At 41.6% G+C, this 22261-nt stretch overlaps 1 protein-coding gene across 1 annotated transcript in view; it reads left to right on the forward strand.

Annotated features, from left to right (window-relative positions):
• The first annotated feature begins 7078 nt into the window (after positions 1-7078).
• Positions 7079-22261, forward strand: part of KCNK13 (potassium two pore domain channel subfamily K member 13) — a 63030-nt gene continuing 47847 nt past the window's right edge. The window contains exon 1 of the mRNA XM_084522744.1: positions 7079-7530. Within this exon, the coding sequence (XP_084378870.1) occupies positions 7185-7530 (346 nt within the window). The 5' untranslated portion in view covers positions 7079-7184. The remainder of the gene's footprint in view (positions 7531-22261) is intronic.

The following is a 22261-nucleotide window of genomic DNA, read 5'->3' on the forward strand; positions in this document are numbered from 1 at the left end:
GCCTGAGCATGTTAGACTATAGTCAGCTCCTGCTGAGAATGGATCTGTTCTGGTGCCCCTTCAAAATGAAGTGCTTTTCCTTACAGATTAACAATGAATTCTTGCATTGTTGTATCGTTACATACTGGTGTAAATAACGTGCATATGTTTTTGCAGTGTTGCTAATAAGGCTGTAAAGGAGAAGGTAATGCTTTTATTTTCCCCTGTAACTAAGTGGATAAAGTTGGTTAGGGTCTGATCAAACTGTTTTAATGGCTTAATGGCTAATACAATAGGTTGTTCTCTAAAAGCTCAACTGACTGAACCCCCAGCCATACAAGGTTCTGTACTGATTTTATAAACCATCCATCACTGAGGTCATGGTGTGGAAGGGAAGCAAACTGCAGAGCTGTCAAACATCCAAGGAGAGATCAAGGTGGATAACTGAAAATCTGGTTTCATAGTTGCGCATCACTATTGGCCTGTATCGCTGTATCCTCTAATGTAACGTGATAGTCCCAGTTTACTCCCTTCAGGGACAAAACAAGAAACTTGGTTGCATGTGATTTTAGAAAAGATTTAATCTGTCTGGAGCAACATAAGACTAGATTCTTACTGGAGTTGTGTAGTAAACTGATGGCCTAATTTTGCCCTAAAACAATGATCTAGCTAGTTTTTTCGCTGCTCCTGAGATTAAATCCAGTACTATAAATATAAAAAGGCATGAAAGGTTCCATGTGGTTTGTTCCATGTTAGGTGTGCAAATGTGCAATGATATTATAGCTCCTTTAGTGTATTTTTTTAGATGTGTCAATGTGCTTTTTCAGTAATGAGTAATATGTTAATTTCTTGTACTTTCTGCTGTTAAGACTTTGTATGATTTCAGTATTTCAGCCTCTGAGTAATGTAAATACAAACAAATGTGAAGAAAGTAACAAATAACTGCACATAACATCCCAAGTAAATAAGCAAATACAGATGTAATGCCAAGAACTGAATACTGAGACCAGTAAACTCATGTAGTGTGCAGATACTTTCATATATCTTACCTACCCAAGGAGCGTTTGAAAAAACTCAAATGGATTTTCATGTTCTTTACAATGCTAGATACCACCTAATTCCACAGATATTTCTATTCATATTGGTGAAGCTGATGAGATTTCACAGCTCTAGAATAAATCACTATGACCAAGGTTGTCAGAATTTCATCCACACACTGACATCAGCCCTACCATTTCCTTTCTTACCTCTGAATTTCCTTTAATCTGCCAACTATAACTGGCATCCTGAAGGACAAAAGCAAGAAACACGGTGAGAAGTATTGAAGATGCTAAAGATGCCAAAATGAGCTCAGTAAGATCAGAGAAATAATTTCCTATTTTAATTTAGTCTTTATACCTTGGCTTTTTTCTTTTTTTCCTTTCTCCTTTTTTTTTTTTTTTTTAATATATTGCCTTTTCAGCTTCACTCATCAAAATAGATTCTACTTACTCTTTTTCTAATTCCATTCTGACTATATACACGTTGATTCATGTGTCTAGGTTTCTCCCTTAACATGTAATTCACTACCATGCACAGTTCCAGTGCTAATTTGGGAACTTAATGTTTTGGTTTAGTTTACATGGTCTCTGGGAATTGTATGTTGACCAGTTCTCTTTAATTTCTTCTAAATTGCCTATTTTTTTCAACTGCTGTAACAGCTCCAGATCCTTTATTTGCATTTGATTTTTAACTGTCTGTATTTTAAAGTAAGTCATTAAAACAGCATTCTGCTTTGTGGAAGTCTTGACTATACTGAAACAAATAAGTTCTGGCATTGACTTCATTCATCATCTCTCCTCTTGTGACTTCTCTTCTGTTCTTTTGGAAGTGGAAAGTGTAAAGCTGAAGTGATTTTTTTGGTGCTTTTAAAAAATCTACTTAATGAGAATATGCAAACTGTTACAATGCTACAAATAACATTATAGTCCACACTTTCTGAAAAATCCTCCATGGAAATGGCTGTAGAGATGCATCCTTCTGACACATTGTGTGACCCCATTTTGCTCTTTTTGAGGAAATATATTGTATATGAGTGTCTTTATTTTGTTTACTCAGAATTCCCCTGAGTCCTACTTTCTTCCTTTCTTGCTAGGCTATGGGTGGGAAATGGGTAAGCAAGCCAACACTTTCTTGATTGGTTCTGTCATGCAGATTAAAAAAAGGTACTGCTTTTTCTTATGTATACCATGAAAAAGAGTCATATTTCTCTAGAGATATCACCAGTGAAAATCTTAATCTAGGACACAATATTCCAACACAGCTTTCTAACACTATTCTCATGTCTTTTGTTCACAGTAAGCTAAACATCTAGACATTTCCTTGTTCTATAGTTTCATTGCAATGGTATATATGTGGGTAAAGGAAGAACTTTAAGTCATCTATTAAAAACAAACAAACAAAAAAACACACACACACACCACAACTTTTTGATGTTTTCTTTTTTTTTGATGCTTTTATCTCTGCAAGGGAAGGAAGCCATCATATACTAGTAAAAGGAATGCAAACCTGTAGGGTTGTCCATTGCTCTAAAGTCAACTTCTTTTGTTCTTACCAAATGTATTGGTTTTTCTTATAAATATTGTCTTAAAGTAAGATGAAGGCAGCTTCTTTTAGTCAACGGAGATCAGAGAAGGCAGTTCCCAGGCATAGGTCGAAGAAGATACGAATATTACCCTATCCCCAGACCTTATTTTTACAAAGTGCATTCCATCTGGATAAAGCTCATCTCCATGTACAGTTACAGCCTAGGCATTTCCTTACGTTGCCTAAAGTTTGCTCCCATGTCATGCAAACGTTAGATGTGGGTTACAGCGTCGCAAGATGTAGAAGGAAAAGTAGTAGGAGGAACTTGAAGGAAGGCTGCTAAAGCCCTACAAGAGACAGCCTGGTGCTTTGAAAGCCCCAGAGGAAGATGAGCAGCATGCTTATATATGAGTAGCTTGGGAAAAGCTACTTCACTGCAGATAATAAAAGTAGGGGGGCGGGGAAAAGCATAATCACTGGTCTTGTTACACAGAAATGAGAGACAAAATATATTACACAGCAGATGTACTGCAGGCACAGAAAACTGTGAAATGACTTTTCCAATTATGTGCCTATATATGTGGAAACAAAAAAAAAAGAAAAAGGCATAAACAAAGAAAAACCTGCTCTGAATGGTGTTGGTTTGTTATGTGGTTTGGAAAACCAAGCTATCAACTTTGGTTTTTTTACCTGTTGAACTGAGAGAAGTTAAGCAGCATGCAACTGTAAATTGGTTTCCAGAAGTGGTAGTAGTTCTTGAGAGCTCTTGAGGAGTCCCTTGTAGGGACTATGAAGTCCTGAATCTCTCTGTCTTTCACTCACAATAGCTAAGTTTAATCTTCAAATAAAAATATCCTCTCTAGGGTATGCTCAAAGTATAAATGAAATAGTCATCTCTAAGAAGTCTAGAATATGATTTTAATAACTAGCATGGAAGTAGATTCAGTGGTCTTTCTGCTTTGTGAGATAAGCAAATAGATGGGTAAAGGCAAGGCGTGACATTCCTTACTTTGAGTTCAGTAGAACTCTACCACAGATGTAATCTCATTGGAAATCGTAACAGTGGAACAGGCATGTTGAAAAGTTTAGCCTATTCTAAATGCCCAAAATGTTGCACATTTATAAAGGGTTGCTATGTTTGTTTTTGTTTTGTTGTTGTTTTTGTCTGATTGATTTTTTTTTTTCCCAGATTGCTTTGTTAATTTCAAGATTATTAAGTTTTGGAAGAAACTTCATTGTGTATAAAACTTGCTTGGAAGTAAATTGCAGTTCTCTCAAAGGCTTCTCCAAAGACAAGCAGTGCGTTTCAGTTAAGTGTACCAGTTTATGACTTCCAAATGTGATAAATGCTTAATTAAAAAATATACCATCAGCAAGATAGAGAAACCACATCTCTTTGTGAGTCTTCCAAGTTACTTGTTGACACATTAATAATAGCTCTGTTCTGATCAGACATTTATTAGTAATCATTATTAGGGAGGGCTGAGAGACCTGGGTCTGTTCAGCCTTGAGAAAAGAAGACTGAGAGGAGATCTTATCAATGTCTATAAATACCTGAAGCGTGGGAGATAAAGGGATATGGCCAACCTCTTTTCAGGGGTTTGTGGGGACAGACAAGGAGTAATGGCCACAAGATAGAGCACAGGAAATTCTGCACCAACGTGCGAAAAAACTTCTTCAGGGTGAGGGTGACGGAGCACTGGGACTGAGCAACTGAGGTTGTGGAGTCCCCTTCTCTGGAGATATTCAAGACCCATCTGGATGCCTACCTGGCCAACCTGCTCTAGGAAACCTGCTTTGGCAGGGGGGTTGGACCCGATGGTCTATGGAGGTCCCTTCTAACCCCTACAATTCTGTCATTCCGTGATTATTAGGGTACTCAGTGACTGCATCTTTATCATTTACTGGGTTATCATTTAACAATATCAATAGAAACAGAAAATACATTGATTTTTTTCTACTATTTGCAATTGTGCTCAACCTCACTACCATCAATCCCTTTGTCTCTAAAAACATGCACGGAAAAAAAAAAAAAACAACAATGGAACTGTGTCCTTGTGGTTCTGACGTGTAAGGCAAACATAGCAAATTTCCTGATGACAATACCACAAGTGAAACATGCTGAGGTTAATGGCAATGCATTCAGTGTTCAGGCTCAAAAGGTGTTAATTTGGGTTTAGGGTTCATTTAAATATCACCAATATGTTTAAACATTTTTTTTTTCACCTGAAACTAAAAAATATCTTATGCCAGTGAACACACTTCATTTCTTTATTCAACCATGCTTAAATGCTCTGGATGAGCAACTACGTCTACACTGTGCGTGCTCTTCTCACACTCAGATTTTTCTAGCTGTCTACACAACAGCAATGGGATTAGTGACCTTTATACAAGAAAGTATTATTTAAAGTACCTTAATTAGAAACAGGGGAAGTAAAGGAAGAAAAGGGAGCTTAAAACAATAAAAGGTACCATACCTGTGGTATTTGCCAGCCAGTTTTTCATTTTCCGCTTCAGGATTCCAGTCAATATAATCTCAAATTTGTTCTATCCCTGAATAGGAAGCATTAATAAGATGATTTCTCAAGAGGTTAAATCACTGCACATCCTTTGTAATGCTTTAGCTTGGTGAAGATCAGATTTGACAAATTAGGATCACTTGCAATTTTTGATGCCCTGTGACAGTTGTATGCTTCATTGTTTCTCAGGAACGTGCCAGATGTTCTGTACCTGTATTAACAGTCACACTCGTGCCACACATAAAACCAACACAAAAACTATTTCATGCAAAAAAAATAAGTAACAGTAAGAACTCTAAAACCCTGGATATTTTTCCTTGGATAACTCTTTGGGTAACGTGATTGTTCTTCACATTCCTGTAGCAATCACAGCGACATCATGGTTACAAACAGGTGAAGGCTTGTGTGCCCATTGTGCTAATCCAAGCCACCAAAGAACAGCTTTGATGGACAGAAGCTTCAGAGCAAGAAGCTTCTCTGCAAGAGAACTGATGTAGATCCATCTTCTGTTAAAGCAGGGGATAAAGTTTTTGTTTTGTTGTGTTTTTCTTCTAATAGAAACTGTCAATAATTTTAAAGATAGAGCATCCTTTTTAATGGAAGTATGTGGTTACCTTTGCACATGGCACGCAGTCTGGTTAGTTTGACTGGCATCTAAGTCATCTTTTTTGGCTGTTCAATATCTTCCAGCTTTGCTGCTAATTTTAATTGCCATATGCCACTGTATGTTGAAGAGGAATGAAGAGGGAACAAAACCACAACATAATGTGTTACGTTTCACCTACGAATAACAATAAACAGGAAAACAAAGAGGAAGCATGAGTCTCATTCATCCTCATCTGTTGGTTTGCTGTGCGATGTGGGAATTGACTTGGCTCCCCTCGCCAAGCAGATCCCCTGCCATGCCATCCTTGGTGATCCTCTCTTGAAAACCAGCGAGGAGTTGCACGCACTCAGCCTGCAGGACTCAGCCCCATGCCTGAGATGCAAGCACGTCAGGCTACGAGATGGCCAGTGGCTCTCACACTAAGTGTTCTTTATTTGACATTAAGGGGGATTGACATTAAGGGAATAATTATTAAGAATATCTTTGTTCCCATTGCATTTTTGCTGCAACATGATTAATAGAAGGGAGTGGGGAAAGTTGCAGTAGTACCTCGTTAACCTACTTTCTAAAATAACGTGTGTAACGTGTCTTTCACCGGAAGGAAAAAGCGTTTATGTATGAATATGTTGTACGGAGCTGAATTTCTAACCCCCGATCTTTTCAAGTAGAACTCAGCACTGTGTTAATTGCCGGATATCGCTCACTTCAGCTTTTTCTTTTTACAGTAACTTATCTTGCCAGAAAGTTTCCATCGAGGGCGCCTTGTGGCCGCACGCAGCCCGGCGTGGAGGCACCCGCAGCCCGGGCGCGGCACCTGCCTCACGCCCAGCCCCGGGCGCCGGGAGCGGAGCCGATAACGCTTGGCGGAGGGGAGAGAGCGCCAGACCCGCAAAGAAAGCGGTGCCCTCTCTTGGCAACGAGCAGGAACTCCTCCTGCGCTGTGCCACAACCGCGCCGGAGTCCTCGCACCTGACGGCGCCCAGCCGCCGAGCCGCCCGGCTCTACCACGGCGCTCTGAGGGGCTCTGAGGAGCCCCTGGAAGGGCGAGGAGCCCTCGGTGCCGCCTCGGCCGAGGGGGGCTGCCCTCGGGGGGCCGGCTCCTCACATGGCAGCGCCCCGGGGCGGCGGGGCGAGCCGAGCTGCCGCTGCCCCCGCCGGGCCCGCCTCAACCCCCCCGGCGGCGGGCGGGCGGGCAGGAGGCGCTTGGCGGTGCCTGTCCCTGCGCCCCTCTCCGACGTGCTCGGGGCGGGGGAAGGAAGGGGATATGAAACTCGCCCAGACGGCGGCCGCGGGGGCGGCCCGAGGGGGCTGAGGGGCTCCGCGGGACGGCACGGGACGGGACGGGACGGGGCGGGGAGGAGGGGACGGGACGGGACGGGACAGGACGGCCGGTGGCCGCCGCCGGGTCGCCCCGAGCCCTCGTCCCCGCTCACGCGTGGCGGGCGGCGCCGCCGTGATGCCGGGCGGCGGCCGCGGGAGGGCCCCGAGGTAGGGCCGGTGGCGCCCGGCGGAGGATGGCGTGCGGCGGCGGCGGCGGCTGCTGCTGCTCCAGCGCGGGCCGCCTGAACGCGGACAACGCGCGGTTCCTCCTGCTGGCGGTGCTGATCGTGCTGTACATGCTGTGCGGCGCCGCCGTCTTCTCGGCCATCGAGCTGCCCACCGAGCGGCAGGCCAAGGAGCGCTGGGAGGAGCGGCTGGAGAACTTCACCCAGCGCCACAACCTCAGCCGCGCCGAGCTCCGCCACTTCCTCCGCGAGTACGAGGAGGCCGCCGTGGCCGGCATCCGCGTCGATGACATCCGGCCCCGGTGGGATTTCACCGGCGCTTTCTACTTCGTGGGCACCGTCGTTTCCACCATCGGTGAGTGCCCGGACTCGACGGGGTCCCGGGGTGGGGGTGCCGCCGTCGTGCCGGTGCCCGCGGTGGAGGGGCGCCCCCGGGCTGTGCTCGCCTCCCCGGGGGGACGGGGGAGCCTCGGGATGCGGGGACAGGCTCCGGGGATCACCGCTCACACCCGAAGCCGAAAGGTTTTGGAGAGCCGCCACGGCATCCCGAATGTTGTAGCGTCTTCCTGGAGCGAGTCTTCGGTCCGGAGTTGGGGAGGGTCGGTAGGCAGCGAGCTCTGAAGGGACTTTGCTGCTGGGCTAATCTTTTACACAACAAAAGTCCTGAAACCAGCGGTGCCCAGCTGGCAGCTGTAGCACCTGGGAAGGTTGGGTTTCAAACCACCCAGCTCTCCGTCGCACTGGCTTTCCGTGTCAGAGTCAACAGGTCGGTGGGCACTGCCTGCTTCTTGGTGAACAAACCCGAGTTTATCCGGGCGGAAGGAGCTGCAGGGGAAGGTGATACTGAACAGAAATTCAGGGGGGCTGAGAAGAGTACATGAAGATGGAAAGGGACAGAGCCGGGAACTGACATCAGCGCCCCGGGGAGCCTGTGGGTGTCATCAGAAAGGCTGCGTTAGCTGCTGTGGGCAGCCAAGAGCCCCGGAGAAACGGAGCTTGCTTTAGTGAAAGACAGGCAATCTTCTGCGCATTTACCACTGTGATAAATGGGGTCACTATGTCTTAGTAATGGGATTTCCAATTCAAATCAGTTTCACTCCACATGAGAAACACACTGAGGAATGATTATTTAATTACTAAGGGCAATTTTTCAAGAAATCACCATTAACACTTGCTCCCTGAACACGGGCTTTGAGATGTCTTGCTTTATGTTGGACCTGCGAGCTGTCCATCAGTTTGTTGAACACTTGATGCTTCCCAGCAGTTCTACTGATTCCCCAGCACCAAGTTTCTTAGATCTTAAGTTCATTTTGTGATGACAGGTGTCATTGGACTGATTTTACATTACCTCAGGGCATTAAGGTTTGGGTGTTTTGTGTCCTTAGACCTGGAGAAGTATGTTTAAATGTTCTGCTGAACTGGTGCTTTAAAGTAACATAACATTGCTAAAACCATTTCTGAGAACTGATACTGTTTGTTTGAGATTGTAACATCTCCATTCAGGTCTGTTCCCTGAATGATCAAAATATGGTGTTCATCCTAACCTTTGCTACTGCCATAAAATCACAGGAAACAGAGCTGGGAACAGATCTCCGAAGTTCACTAGGTCCACCTCTGTTCCTAGAGGAGGTATCTTGTGTGCAGTTACTTTCCTGATAGGCATTTGTCCAAGCTGATGTTTTGAACCTGCAATGCCGGAGATTCCACAGCTTTCACAAGGAATCCAGACTAGTGTGTTATCATCCTCACTGGAAAAGAAGTTTTTCCTGATGTCTGCCTAACTGCAGTTTAGTGACTTTCCTAATTTTGGTCTTATCCTCAGACATAGAGAATGGCCTCTTAGGTACTCTAAAGACTGTCATGTGTCCCTTCAGTCTTTTCTCAACTTAGAAAGCCACAATATTATAAAACCCCTTTGCAGTGATAGAGTTAATTTTTACCTGTAATAACTGATGCCAGTAGTTCTTAATGTTAATATTTATCTTATATGAATGAGATTGTTAGAGGGAGAAGAGTATCTGTGGTCTTATTAGCTGTAATTACTTACAAGCACAAATATCCACTTAGTCACTCATACTTCCTGGTAATTTCATTGGTTTGCTGATTTCCGTTGCCCACAATTGAGAACTCAATCAGCATTTCTACAGAAAATGCCCTGGAGAACCCTTCTTCCTTCAGATGGTCTGTAGTCTTTGAAGATTTACATCCTACCCCTTCTTTTGACTTGACATTTCTCATTTTTAGTTGTATCAATAGTATCACTTTCTCAGTTTTATCAACAGCATCATTCTTTCTTAATCTGGTCAGTAGCATTGCATGCTTTTGGTCTTATCAATGTCATCACTCTTCCTTAATCTCCTCAGTAGCGTGGCTGCTCTGTGAGGCTGCTGGTGTGTTTCAGCTCTTTATCTTAGTGTGTGCCGCAGGCTGGGCTCTCTGGATGGTCACAAGACGATGGTGACTTGGCCACATCCCTGGGGCCACACCATGCAGGACCATTCTCCCACATGCCCTGCAAGTGTGTTTGTTTTTATCAACCATATCATGGCTCATCCTAACACTAGATTGTGTTATACGTCTCTGATCAAAGATTTTGCTCTCTTCTTGACCCTTTCTGAATGGTCTGCATTTCTTTCATGCCCCAGTAGAGTGCCCCCAAATCAATGTATTAGCTCCAGCTGTGACCTTACTAGTCTATGGAAAGTGGAAAAATTATGGCTTGTGTTTTTTATTCTATCCTTCTGGTGGCCACATACATTTCTACAGCTAAGTTTGGTGCCTTCAGTTAAAGACACTTTTTCAGGAATTGGTGTTTTTATGACATACTCCCTGTCCACAGTCAGTAATACATACTGGTGTCAAAGGTTTTGATTTAACAGGTAAACTGTTGTCAAAGAAGCGGTCTTCTATTTCTCTTATAAACTTTATCTTTTATATTTTTTTCTCTTCCACATGGTGGCAATTGTTTTGCTACTGTACTCGAATAAATGTACTTCTTCTGCAGTAAATAAGGAAAACCTAACCACTTTGATACACTGCTAAAGCATCACTGAAATGTTACTGCTAGTATCAACTGCCTACCTGTACTTTAGCTTGAAAGATTTGCCATCATGTGTTTTGGGCTTTGAGAGGAAAGAAGAGAGGTTTACAGTATCTAAGGGGATAGTACTGTATTTTTAATTAAGATTCACATAAGATGTCTGTCACACAGATATCATACTGTGATATCAGTGTGTGGAGTCAAGAGGTTGAAACAAAATATACCAACTCTTTTCATTTGTCAAGAAAATACAAAGCTAAACTAATAAAAAAATGTCCTTTTTTCAGTTTAATAATCTAGAGTTTGTTCTGTCAAAGGATGTATTCATATCAATGCTCAGCCTGTAATTCCTAATTTTGATGTGTCTTTTGCTTAATGTGATCCAGCATTAGGCCCTGAAGTGGAAACAACAGAGGCATAAGAAGGCAGCCACAAGCACCCGCCCAACTGGCAGATTACCTAGTTTTGCCAGGAGGTCATCCCAGGGAATAAGATGGGGTCAAAGCCCCTTCATCCCATGAAGGCAGTTGCCTAACTCTAACCTATGGAGTGGAGCCTACCTGTGTAGGATCGTAGAAGCACAGAATATCCCGAGTTGGAAAGGACCCGCAAGGATCATTGAGTCCAATGCCTGGCTCCACACAGGGCCAAGTCTGTAGCAAAATCCTTCATACACCCCCTTTGTTTTCCAGGTTAGTTTGTCTGTTTGCCACATAATGCACCAGCATTTGGTAGGCTCTGGATGCTCAGCAGTGTCGGACTGTAAGGTCACGGCTGTCAGAAGGCACTCTGATACCTAAGCTCTGTGGTACTTTGGGACAGCAGCGCCTCCAGGAGTTAGGGAGATGATGCCCAGGTGCTTGAAGAGCTATGGATTGGATTGCTGCTTGTCTTTCGTGATAGACACCTCGGCACCCTCTATTCTGCTTGAAATAGGTAGATGCAGCTGCCCAGAGGGTTAACATAATGGGGTATTTGCAGCATATAGGTCCTTCTCATATACGTTCTTCTCTGCTTTTTGAAACCACTGAAAAAAACAGTTACTGACTTCAGCTGCATCAAATGAAGGACTTATCATTACTGCCTCCATATCTCATGTACATCTGTATTTCTGTGAATAACTTCACAAAATTGAAAGGACTTTGTTTCCTTTTTAAAAACAAACAAACAAAACCTGTGCTCATCCCAGGCAGTATCATGGTCTTGATTAAAAGTGTTTTATTTTTAACTCTAAATGATGGGAAATGTGTCTTGTCACAAAGGCATAGCCTAAAGAAAGTAACTCATCAAACTGACATATGATGTAGCATGTGTGTGGTGTTTGACCAGGCTCACAGCAAATGAGGTATTTTTTCCTACTGTTGAAACAGAATTTCTTGTATTTCAGTTTGTGCCATTTGCCTCTTGTCTTTTCTGTGTGAACTGCTTATAAGTAGTGAGGCAGAGGAGGAAGTTATATCATTTTCACAAAACTAGGTACATTTTGTGGAGAAATTGCCGTAACTTGTGTCCTTTGTGGCAGAAGCTGCCGCGTGTTGCTCTGGAGGTGCACAGCCTTGGTGCAAGGTGAGAAAAGAGGTTTGTCCCCCTGCTGCCTTACCTGAGGCCCAGGAGCCAACATGTGCTGGCAGAAGAGTGGGCTTTGTGCAGTAGAAAGCAAGAGGCAACCAGGTGGTAGTGTGTGCGAAAGGGGACACGGGGAGTCAGGGCGTCTCCTCTGAGCACCTAGAGGGGGCTGGGAGGGGAACATTGCTGGCTAACTGGGGGGAACCCCCATGGCAGGGCTGTTCCCTGGCAAGGCAGCCACGCTGCCCATCGAGCAAAGGAAGGAGTGTTCCAGGTGCCAGACAAAGTGCTGGTATCCTCGTTTTTGCCTGTGTAAATGCAGCACCTGCTGCTGAGGAGAGTTACATCTGAGGAGGAACCAAATGGAGGGGGAGGAATAATGCCCAACAAAACACCAAGGTCATTAAGATAGAGAACTGGGCTACTGTTTGTAGCCTCAGATTACCCTGTTTTTACCATCCTTTGGGTGAGCAAAGGGTGGCGGCTGCACCGAGTGCCCCCCTGGTGGCCGAGGGCCTGGTGTCACAGAGACCAAGGGACAGGCCGTTACCCAACCGAACCCGATCTGCATGTTGGAACTTGTACAACACAAGGTACATTGTTCTGCTGGCTCATGTTATTCTTTAAATTCTGTTTATGCTGCAAGCAGCCCTAATAATTCAAAACAGTGGCCTGCTCTAGCCACCGGGCCGTGACCGAGACTCAGTAATCCCGGGTGAGACAATGCGGTAAGCTCACAGGAGCCAGTGTTTTCTTTTCTCTAAGTTCATTCAGGTTCTGGATGTTTCGCGTCATAGATTCTGGAGTACTTTTTCTTCTTGGTGAGCTGGTACTAGGCTAAGTTTGTTTTTATGTTCATAAAGTCTGTTGTGGTTCTTGTCCCTGAATGTCAGTTGAACTTGTCTCTGAATGTCATGAACTTCAGAAGACAACATCTGACCTTGAATCCTGTCTGAATGTAAACTCTTACACATTTTCTTTTAAAGAGATCCCTCTTCTCCTTATAAACAGTGGCATATGGCTGCTACGTAAAAGCATCATGTTTAAAATTCTGTCACAAGAAGAGAGTTTGGGTTTCAGTTCCCTGCTTTATCCCCTCGCATAGCCTGGCTATTCTTGCTGCGGGTGTAGCCCATGTGCTGTTCACCTGTGTTTAGTGGAGGGTGATGTATATATAGCTCAGTTTTCTGGATCTTTACTGACTCTGAGATTCTTTTCACCAAGGTTGCTGTCAGTAATGGAGACTCCTATGAATAACTTTGTGCTGTGGGGACTGTTTCAGGTGCCCTTCTGAAGTTTTGAAGTTCTCCCAGGCATGACATACAGAACTACTGTGCAAGGACTGGATTACACTCCTGGAGCCACTGAGCCTTTGAGTCCCTTTCTGGATGTAAAGTGCTTTTTGTCATCTTGCCATACTCATCAGCAGAAGTATTGCACCAGGCTGCTTAGGTTCTCCTTCAGATTAAAACCAAACCAAACCAAAACATTTAAAAATTATATAAAACATTTAGTTCCAACAAGCTCTGTTAAAGGTAACAAATGATTTCCCTGCTTTCCTCTACTGTAGAGCTGCCTGAAGGATGAGAATGCCCCAAATATCAGCGCGGGTTATGGCTACTTGAGTTAGTATGACACCCACTTTCTCTTTCCCTTTGAATCTACCATATCCTGCAGTCTCTGACTTGAAAAGCATATTCCACTTACACCCTGTAAATGTAGAATACGGGGAACTGAATGTCATGTCTGATGTCCTTTTCCTGTCAGCATACGTTAAAAATAGTAATTAGTTTCAGAATCACAGAAAATTTTCCATGATGGCAAAAGGTAGGTATTCAAAGATCTCAGACTTTCAGTGTAGAAAACCTGGCATTGCGATAAGCAGAAATAGTAGAAGAAGGGCTTCATAAAAGTGTTATTGCAGTAATTAATGTGTTAGAAAGTATATGATGATAATTAGAGATGAAAAGTGTGTCTGGCTAAGTAAGATTAAGCAAGGAGATGATGTTTAGATTTTCTTTGAAATATTTCACAAATGCAAAAGAAACAAAATGCAAAAAAAATTGTCACACTGATCATTTTGGAGGCTGTTATTTTCTGAAGGTATTGAAACAATCCTACTGGCCTTTGTTGTGTAAATAGAGCAGACCATTTTTTTTTCTTTTGTTTTTCAAATAATATTGCATTTGCATTAAGGAGTGCAAAGAGGATCTTAATTAAATATTAAAAAACTCACTTAATTAATTTCTTAAAAATGGACCTACTAAAGAAAGAGGAACAACTAGGTTTGCCCAGTGCCAAGAGGAGGAAACAGCAGCCAAAAAGCTGAAATTAGAAGCAGCAAAAAACAAGGTTTATTTTACATGCAGGCAATTAGAAGCAGCAAAAAACAAGGAGGTTTATTTGACATGCAGGCAACTGGTATAGTGACAAAAAGGGAATAATCTTTCCTCTATCTCATCCTGATACTTTAATAAGAAAGGTTTTGTTTGTTTGTTTGTTTGTTTTTCTGTTTTTTTTTTTTTTTTTTTTTTTTTCTCTACTCTATATAAAAAGGCTTTCATTAGTTGTAGGTCATCTTTAAAAATGCATTCTAATGCTTCTGATCCGATAGCTCTAAGAGCCTGAAAGATGTGTGCTCTTAGAGGATGACTACAAGACTGATTCCCTTCCTTTGGGTTTGAGGGGAAAGTTCAGGAAAGGCATGTCTAGAGCTAAAGGCTCTTCACTTTACATTCCCATCCTTCATCTCTCTCTCTGAGCCATGTTTGCCAATACCGAGATCTTAGGCTAAAGCTTAGGGAAGATGCAGGTAAACTGAGGTAGTTTATTTGCTTTACAGAGATTACCAAGTAGTCCTCAATTTACTTAACTTTTATTTGTTTCTAGAACTGCATCTGTTTGTGTGACTAGTACATTCCCCACCTCTGAAGGACCTATTTGCCCAAGTTAGTGATTGGTTCACTGTAATAGTTACTGATGAATATACAACAGATCTGTATAAAGCAAAGATGTAAAAAGAAATAGGAAAAGGAGAATGGTGGTTACCACGACAGAACGACCATCAGTCTATACGCAGAACAAAGCAGAAATTTTTAAGTTAAGCAAACCATGCAATAGGAAAGAAGTATGAAATTAAATGAATCTGGAATTTCTTTTTTGTGACATTTGAAAACAAGATCTAAAAAAACACAGGAGTGGTAGCCTAGCACATTTGCTCTTGGACAGAGGTTAAAACAAAAGGTTAAACCACAAGATTAGGAAAAGGCCAGGTGACTTCTACTGTGTACATTTTATTATTTCTCTTAGTGTCAGAGTTTTCAAGTGATCTTCAAGTCATCCAACTTTTCAGTATATATCTTACGTAGGTCAGATGAATTAATGTGTCCTAATATGTCTGTTTCTCTTCCCTGACCAGAAAAAAAAGCTGAGGTTCCAAATGCAAAAGTTGATAATGATACTAACAGCATTGAAAATTAGGTGAAATAAATCCCACCCTAGCAATCTGATGATGGGCACCCAGAAAGCAGCAGAATCAAGACACTGACTGTTAATTTCTCTGCCACAGGTTCCCTCTCCATTAAAATAGATCAGTAAATATTTAAGAGCACTCTGAAATCCACAGATGCAATAATTATATCAGCAATTCTCTTTCAGGAAGGTTGGGATGAGGCTTTTTGTCCAGGGCATAGAGCTTGATCATAATGGAGGATTTATTTTATCTATTTACAAGTTTATATGCTGGGAGATTAGCACAAATTCTCCTATAAGTTTTTCAAACATAAATGCAATTTAAGAGGAAACCCTCTCAATTTGTCTCTAACTTTGCTGTGGTGTAAATGTAGAAGGCAGCTTCTGTGACCACAAAGTGGCAGAGTTCATTAATCTTTAGAGGAGAAGGAGAAAGAGAAAACCAGGGGATTTCAAGAGCAAAAGTTTTAATAACTCAGAGACTTGCAGCAAACAATCTCAGAGGAACCAAAACTAAAGAAAAATTAGGTTAAGGCAGGCTAGCAGTCGCTCTGACAAAAGTTACTCATGATGCTGGCTCAAATAATCCACATGTAGAAAGAGGACAAGAGCTGTAGTGAAAGACCAGCATGTTTAAATTTTCAGTTAGTTATAGATTTCAAACTATATTTCAATCAGAAGGAAGCATACAGGAAATGGTCATGTGGCCATGATGAAATAGGGTAGGGCCCAGTTGGACATGGTATTCTTTGAACAGTTTTCACTGGATCCCTGTAAGAATAGAAGCATGTATCAAATGGGGCTCTGCAGGGGCCTTCCTGCAGTCCAGAATTGCTGCTATGCCAGTGGAAAAATAAATCACATTGAAATGTATGAAGAAGCTTGCAGTGTTATGTTTCCACTATATTCTTTTCTGGGAAGCATTATCCAGAAAACAGTTTTCATGTTTGGCTGCTGCACTTCCAGAAATAGGGTCTAGAAGGAAGCACTTGGTATGACCAGGCATCTAGAAAACAGAACTTATGCCAAAACTGGAAGAAATCAAGGAATTTGAATAGCTGAGAGAAGAGAATTTGTGTGGAAGAAAACAATATGTGAAAATCTGATGCAAGATGGATTTAATACTCTGTTCTCTAAGTGCACAGCAGCTAGGAAAAAAAGTTAATGGGGCTTAAATTACAACACTGCCAGTTCAGGTTACACACAAGAAAGTCTCCTAACACTGACTATAAAGTGAACCAGTTGTGCAGTCTCTCTGGGACTGCCATAGAGAATCCAGCACTGTAGTCCTTGAAAGCAGGTTAACCAGACATCCCTGGTGTCATCCCAAGAATGACACTAGAAACTTTAATTCTGTCACTGGGCAGTGAATGGACAAGATGACCTTTTTATGCTCCTGCCAGAGCTTTTTTTTTTTTTTTTTTTTTTTTTTTCCCCAGGTTCTGTCATAGTATATTCCTTATCCCCATTAGCCTCCAAAAAGATTATGTGTTTAGCACCCTGCATATAAAAGTTTGTTCTTCAGCAGTTTTCCCTTGTATTTTTAGGATGCAGATAAGAAGCATTTTGTGACAAATTTACAGGGAAAATATAGATTTTAAAAAAAATTTGTTAAACCCTCAGGAAATGAAAGCAGGATTTTAATATTAGAACGAAACAGGCTTTGACAAGTGCAATTGTGTTACCCTACTTAGTATATATCTCAAATTAAATAAACTTTAAAACAGCCTAAAATAGAACTGATCATGCACTGAGAAGCACTTAATTAAAGCAGTGAAATCAGATACAACAATATCTTTACTGCTGTTAGAGTGAAAAGAGAAAAATGGATGAAAAGAGATTAATCAAAGCCACAGCTTAATATAAACAGATCTTTACTTTGAAGAACTTGGTCCTGTAAGGAGCTAAGTACTTTGCTGGAAGATGCTCTTCTGTCAGCTGTAATTAAGCGTACCTCCTTCTGTAGTGTTATATATATCCCTATGACTTAGAGACAAAGAGCATGAGGAAAGTACGATTGTTCTTATTCAACAGCTGGAGAATTAAAGCAATGAAATGATACCTAAACTGAGCAGTGGGTATCTCCCTCTGTGCCCTCCACTGCTCCTTGCATCTCCCACTTGTTCTAAAGAGAGACCTTGCAAAACACACCACTGTTCACTTGCAGTGCTTCCCTGCAGAAACCAGGGGAGGGAAGGAAAAGGAGGAAGGGTGGCTGTGCACACCCAGACCTCGCCTTCACATAGGGGTGGGGCATGGCTGGGGCCACAGCTGAGTGTTTGGTTTTTAGAGTGGTTTTGGATAAATGCTGGAGAGGAGAGGAGAGGAGAGGAGAGGAGAGGAGAGGAGAGGAGAGGAGAGGAGAGGAGAGGAGAGGAGAGGAGAGGAGAGGAGAGGAGAGGAGAGGAGAGGAGAGGAGAGGAGAGGAGAGGAGAGGAGAGGAGAGGAGAGGAGAGGAGAGGAGAGGAGAGGAGAGGAGAGGAGAGGAGAGGAGAGGAGAGGAGAGGAGAGGAGAGGAGAGGATTGAGACATTTGGGAAAGCTAAAACTATATCCTCTTTAAATGATGCAAAACTTTGGGCCCTACATGAGTTTGTAACTGGATCAGATCCTAGAAGTTTAAAATATTTGTAATTTGCTTCTGAACTCACCTGGATGTTTTTGATGGCAATATTCTCCTTATGAAGAGCCTAACTAGCAAACTCCTTGAAGGGGACACTGGATAATGCTATGGAGCATGAATTCTGCAAGACAAAAGCAAAGGATTTAAATCTGCAGAACAAAATTTCCTAAGTACTAAAGCTGTGCCTCAGGGAAATGTGATTTTTGACATGGAGGAACTCATCTGAACTGCTGCCGGCAGTATCTGTTACAGGTACTGACTGCTGTGTAATGGGTGGTTCTCTCGAGGCTGCCTACCTTGTTGTTCAAAAACTCTTCTCCATGTGTTCATCCAGACCAAATACAATAAAACCTGCAGGTATGAATGCAAGGAGAGATGGACAACTTCACTCACAGCATATGGGAACATCAAACCATGGATCTGAACATGTTTAATACCTTGAGGTACTCCAAAGAGTTCAGCACATTTGCAAAGAATAAAAAAATCTCCCTGGGTTATGTAGTCCACTTGCCTGACTGAGAAGGGATGCTTCTCTGAAAGACCTGAGGTTTTGGCTTTGTGCAAAACACTTTCCAGTGTAATGGTGAGCCCTTATTAAATTGCTCATTATATGGTGACATGAAAAAAATAGGTATCAAAACAAGGAGTAAATCTGCATAATTTTCTAAGCCAGAAGTTTCCCGAGGAGTGTGCTGCAGGCTGAGCTGGAGATTAATTCTGCATGTTGGAGCACACAGCAAACGAGAGCTTTCTGACTGGAGTGGTGACACATGCAATACTGTGTTTTCCTATTTCCTGGAGAGAAAATTACTTTTTTAATTGAAAGTAAAAGCCTAACCAGAGCTGAGAACATTAGACATGCTATGAAGTGGGATAAGTTGGATGGAGAAAAGAAAAACACCAATGTAAACCAACTACTTGCTGGTTATGGGTGCTGTCTTAATTTGTGCAATGGATGAGTGCTAAGAGTAGGGCAGGACCATGTATACCTAACAGTGAGACAGTATTGACTTGAAATAAGTGATTAAAAGTGGTCAGTTCAAATAATGTTTTATATAATAGCTATTAATAGAAAATAGTTCCTTTAACTTGGATCAGACCACTTATATAAAGAAGCATATACATATTTTGCTATTGGAAATTTGTAATTAAATGAATGCTGGGGAGGAGGCTTGCAAACTCTAATTCCAATATTAGCTGACTCAACGAATTTTAGAATAGTTTAGTCAAGTTATAAAATACTGCAAATAAAGGCTTTGATGACTGTTTATCATTACTCATACGAATAGTTCTGCCTACTACAGTGGAATTATTTCTGCTGATAAACTGAAGCATTTATTCAGATAGTTGATGCATGAACAGTTAATACTTTAAAGCCTTTTCAAAGCAGTATAAAATACTTGAAAATAAAATTGTTTCAATGTTAAAACTGGGAAAAAAAATCATCCCTGCACAGTCTTCTTTGAAATATTATTATATATCTTAGATTACCGGGGAAAAAATTAGGATTATAAAGTAGGGATTTTTTTTTTTAAAGCATTGATGTGGCTTAAGGGTTCTACTGAATTCACAGTGCCATCCCTGTCGGAGGGCTATAGCTTGCGGAAGCATTTCAGTTTTCTTGACTTGTGAAAATCAATATACCAGAAGATGGTGTTGATTGTAAATATAGCCCAGGCTTATTGCAACCTCAAACCAATTCTGCATTTGAGGTGGTTTTGTTCTCACAATAAGAATGTTAATAAGACTCTTAATGTGTTTCTATCCACACAGGGGAAGTGGTGAGCATTTTAAGTGTGACACTTTTTAGTAGAAAGCTATTCTTTTGAAAATCTGATAGTCCTCAGTCATTAGGAAGAAAAGGAAATGGGAAGTACTTATTGCTTCACTTTTAGAACATTGTAAAAAAAAAGCAAAAAAGTAGTAAGAGGTGATAAAACATTGAATACAAATGTACCAAAGTAAACTAAAAAAAGTTTTCTATTTTAAGCATGTATTTGCATCCATTTTATACTTTTTCAACACTTCTTTTGCAGTAGTCAGAACTTCACAGCAACAGCTGTGCAGCACTCTTACTAAAAAAGACTGTTCCTTGTGTGCATCTGTACTTGTGATTCTCTTATTCATGTCAGCAACGTATATGTAGCCTATACACACAGCTGAGCTTTGCTGCTTCCTATGATAATGAATTCTGTGCTCTTAAGCACACACATCCAGTTAATAACATAGTCAAACTCAAACATCTTAAAGCTGGTTGGAGCAAAATGGTTGTGTTCCAAGAGATGCTTTGAAAATAACAAGATGTTGAAATTCAGTTAGAAGCAGAAACTGATTGTTTTATGAAGTTATTTCTACCAAAATATAAATGGGGTAGTGCTGTTGGGACAGAACCTTCTTTTTAAATGAAACTTTTTTTTTTCTTTTTCTTTTTTTTTTTTTTTATTCCCTCCTTTTGTTGTTCTCTCTACATCCCATCTCTTTTCCATTCTCTGTATGCTCTGCAGTGGCACTGTGGTGCTGTTTGTTGTCAGAAAAGTTATATTCTGTAATGGCAAATTTCTCTCTTTTTGTAAGCACGAGTTCATTTTGTTATACAGGCTGCCCTTCCTCCTTTCATCTTTTATGTATAATGCTTTAAGTAGGAATTTTCATCTGTCCAGAGAACCAGAGTCTGCATCACCCACCTGTGGCTGTAGTATTCCTGTTTCACAGGGTAAGCGGCAAAAAGCCCGGTTTGTAGAATGATGAGAAAGTTCTTAAGACTGTCCTGTGTGCTTCAGTGAGTAATGTTGGCTGTTCCTGCCTCTAAGATGCCATTTCAACACAAGTGTGAACATCATTGTGCTGTTAGAGACACTGCATTCCAGATGAGCTGTAAGCCAAATCCCCATATTATTAAAACTGCCCTGGTACCCCCTGTAAGAATTCAGTCTTGCCCATATTTCAGTGGGGATGGATGCTTTCAGAACAGGGACGTAAAAGGAATTCTCCCCACATTTACAACCAACATGCTGTTCTGTTACCTCATCCCCCATGTGTTTTTTTTAATTTGCGATATATTCTGTCACAAACTTGTTTCATGACAGAATTGCTATCGTTCAGTGCCATGACAAGACACCACTACACAATCTAAAAAAATCATTTTGGAAGGATTTTTTTTTTTCAGGAGTTAGTAGTATTTTAGGTATAAATGGATGAATAAAACATTTACTCTGAGGGTCAGATTTTGGTCCCATTAATGACAGATTCAAGGCTCCCTATGTTTGTTCATTTCAATTTCTTTCTTTGGAATCCAAAGGAGCAGAGGAATAGAAGGTGGCATGTAACAATTTTGTCAAAACTAGATAGTAAATGCTTTGTAATTTATGCAGCAGGGGATGGATTACCGCTTTGCAAATTGTCCTTTGATATGAGAAATGCTTCTGTTAGCAGTAGTTTTTCTCTGATGCTTCCCCAGAAAGAATTATCTCCCGCTTAGAGAGCAGATGCAGGGGAGTACTGGAAAAAGCAAATTAGCGGGATGAGGTTTTACTGCAAAAACTTTGGAACTGTTTTCCTGATGTGTTTAGAGTTGATCATGTAAATAACAAGGTAGGTGAGTCTGCAATCAGTTTAAAAGCTGTCTTTTGCAGTGTTACTTCTATACAGTTTGTAAAGTGTTTGTCTACTCACATCAAGGACAAAATACTGTTTTTTGGAAAAGCATTTTATTTAGTCTACAAGCCTATGTCATATCTTGGAGAGGCTGTTACACTGAAGGGCAGATGATTTTAAGATTCATTTTTATCTTACCAGTGTTCAAGGGACTAAATTCAACGTTTTACAGAAGCTGCCTGCAAAGCCTTTTCACCCTAAAGAAAACATTGGCATGACTCAAAATACACAGAAAACAGATCTGCTCTGTTTACTAGGTGATTTTACAGTCATGTCTCAGAACAGACTTGCACTTTAAAAATCAAATTTTGCCCCCATTGAATAAAAAAAAATAAATAAATACCATTCATTAGTGCTAGTTTATGTATTTTCTCTTCCTAAAGTTCTTTGTCATTAATTCTGAGGGTCATTAACCCAAATGACTGCATCAGAAAAGAAGATGGAAATCCTACTTTTAATCTGCTCTAGGGAAGATCTGCAGTCAGCTGGGTATTGACACTGCTTAAAGCAGATACATGGGGAGTGAGCAGCAGATGTGAGGAGAGGGCTGCCAGGGGAAGTGATCATGGCAGTTGCAGAGAAAAAGGGGCTCACTGTGGAGGGCCAGTGGGTAAGCAGGTGAGGATCATGGACTTAGAGTCACCAGCTGAGCTTCAGCAGCAGCATGGGTACTCCATCCCCCTTGCTCAAACACAGTTATCCAGCTGTCTTCTGGTGGCACTGAATATTACCA

Source organism: Aythya ferina (genome assembly GCF_964211825.1).
Source record: "Aythya ferina genome assembly, chromosome: 5".
NCBI classification, from domain to species: Eukaryota; Metazoa; Chordata; class Aves; order Anseriformes; family Anatidae; genus Aythya; species Aythya ferina.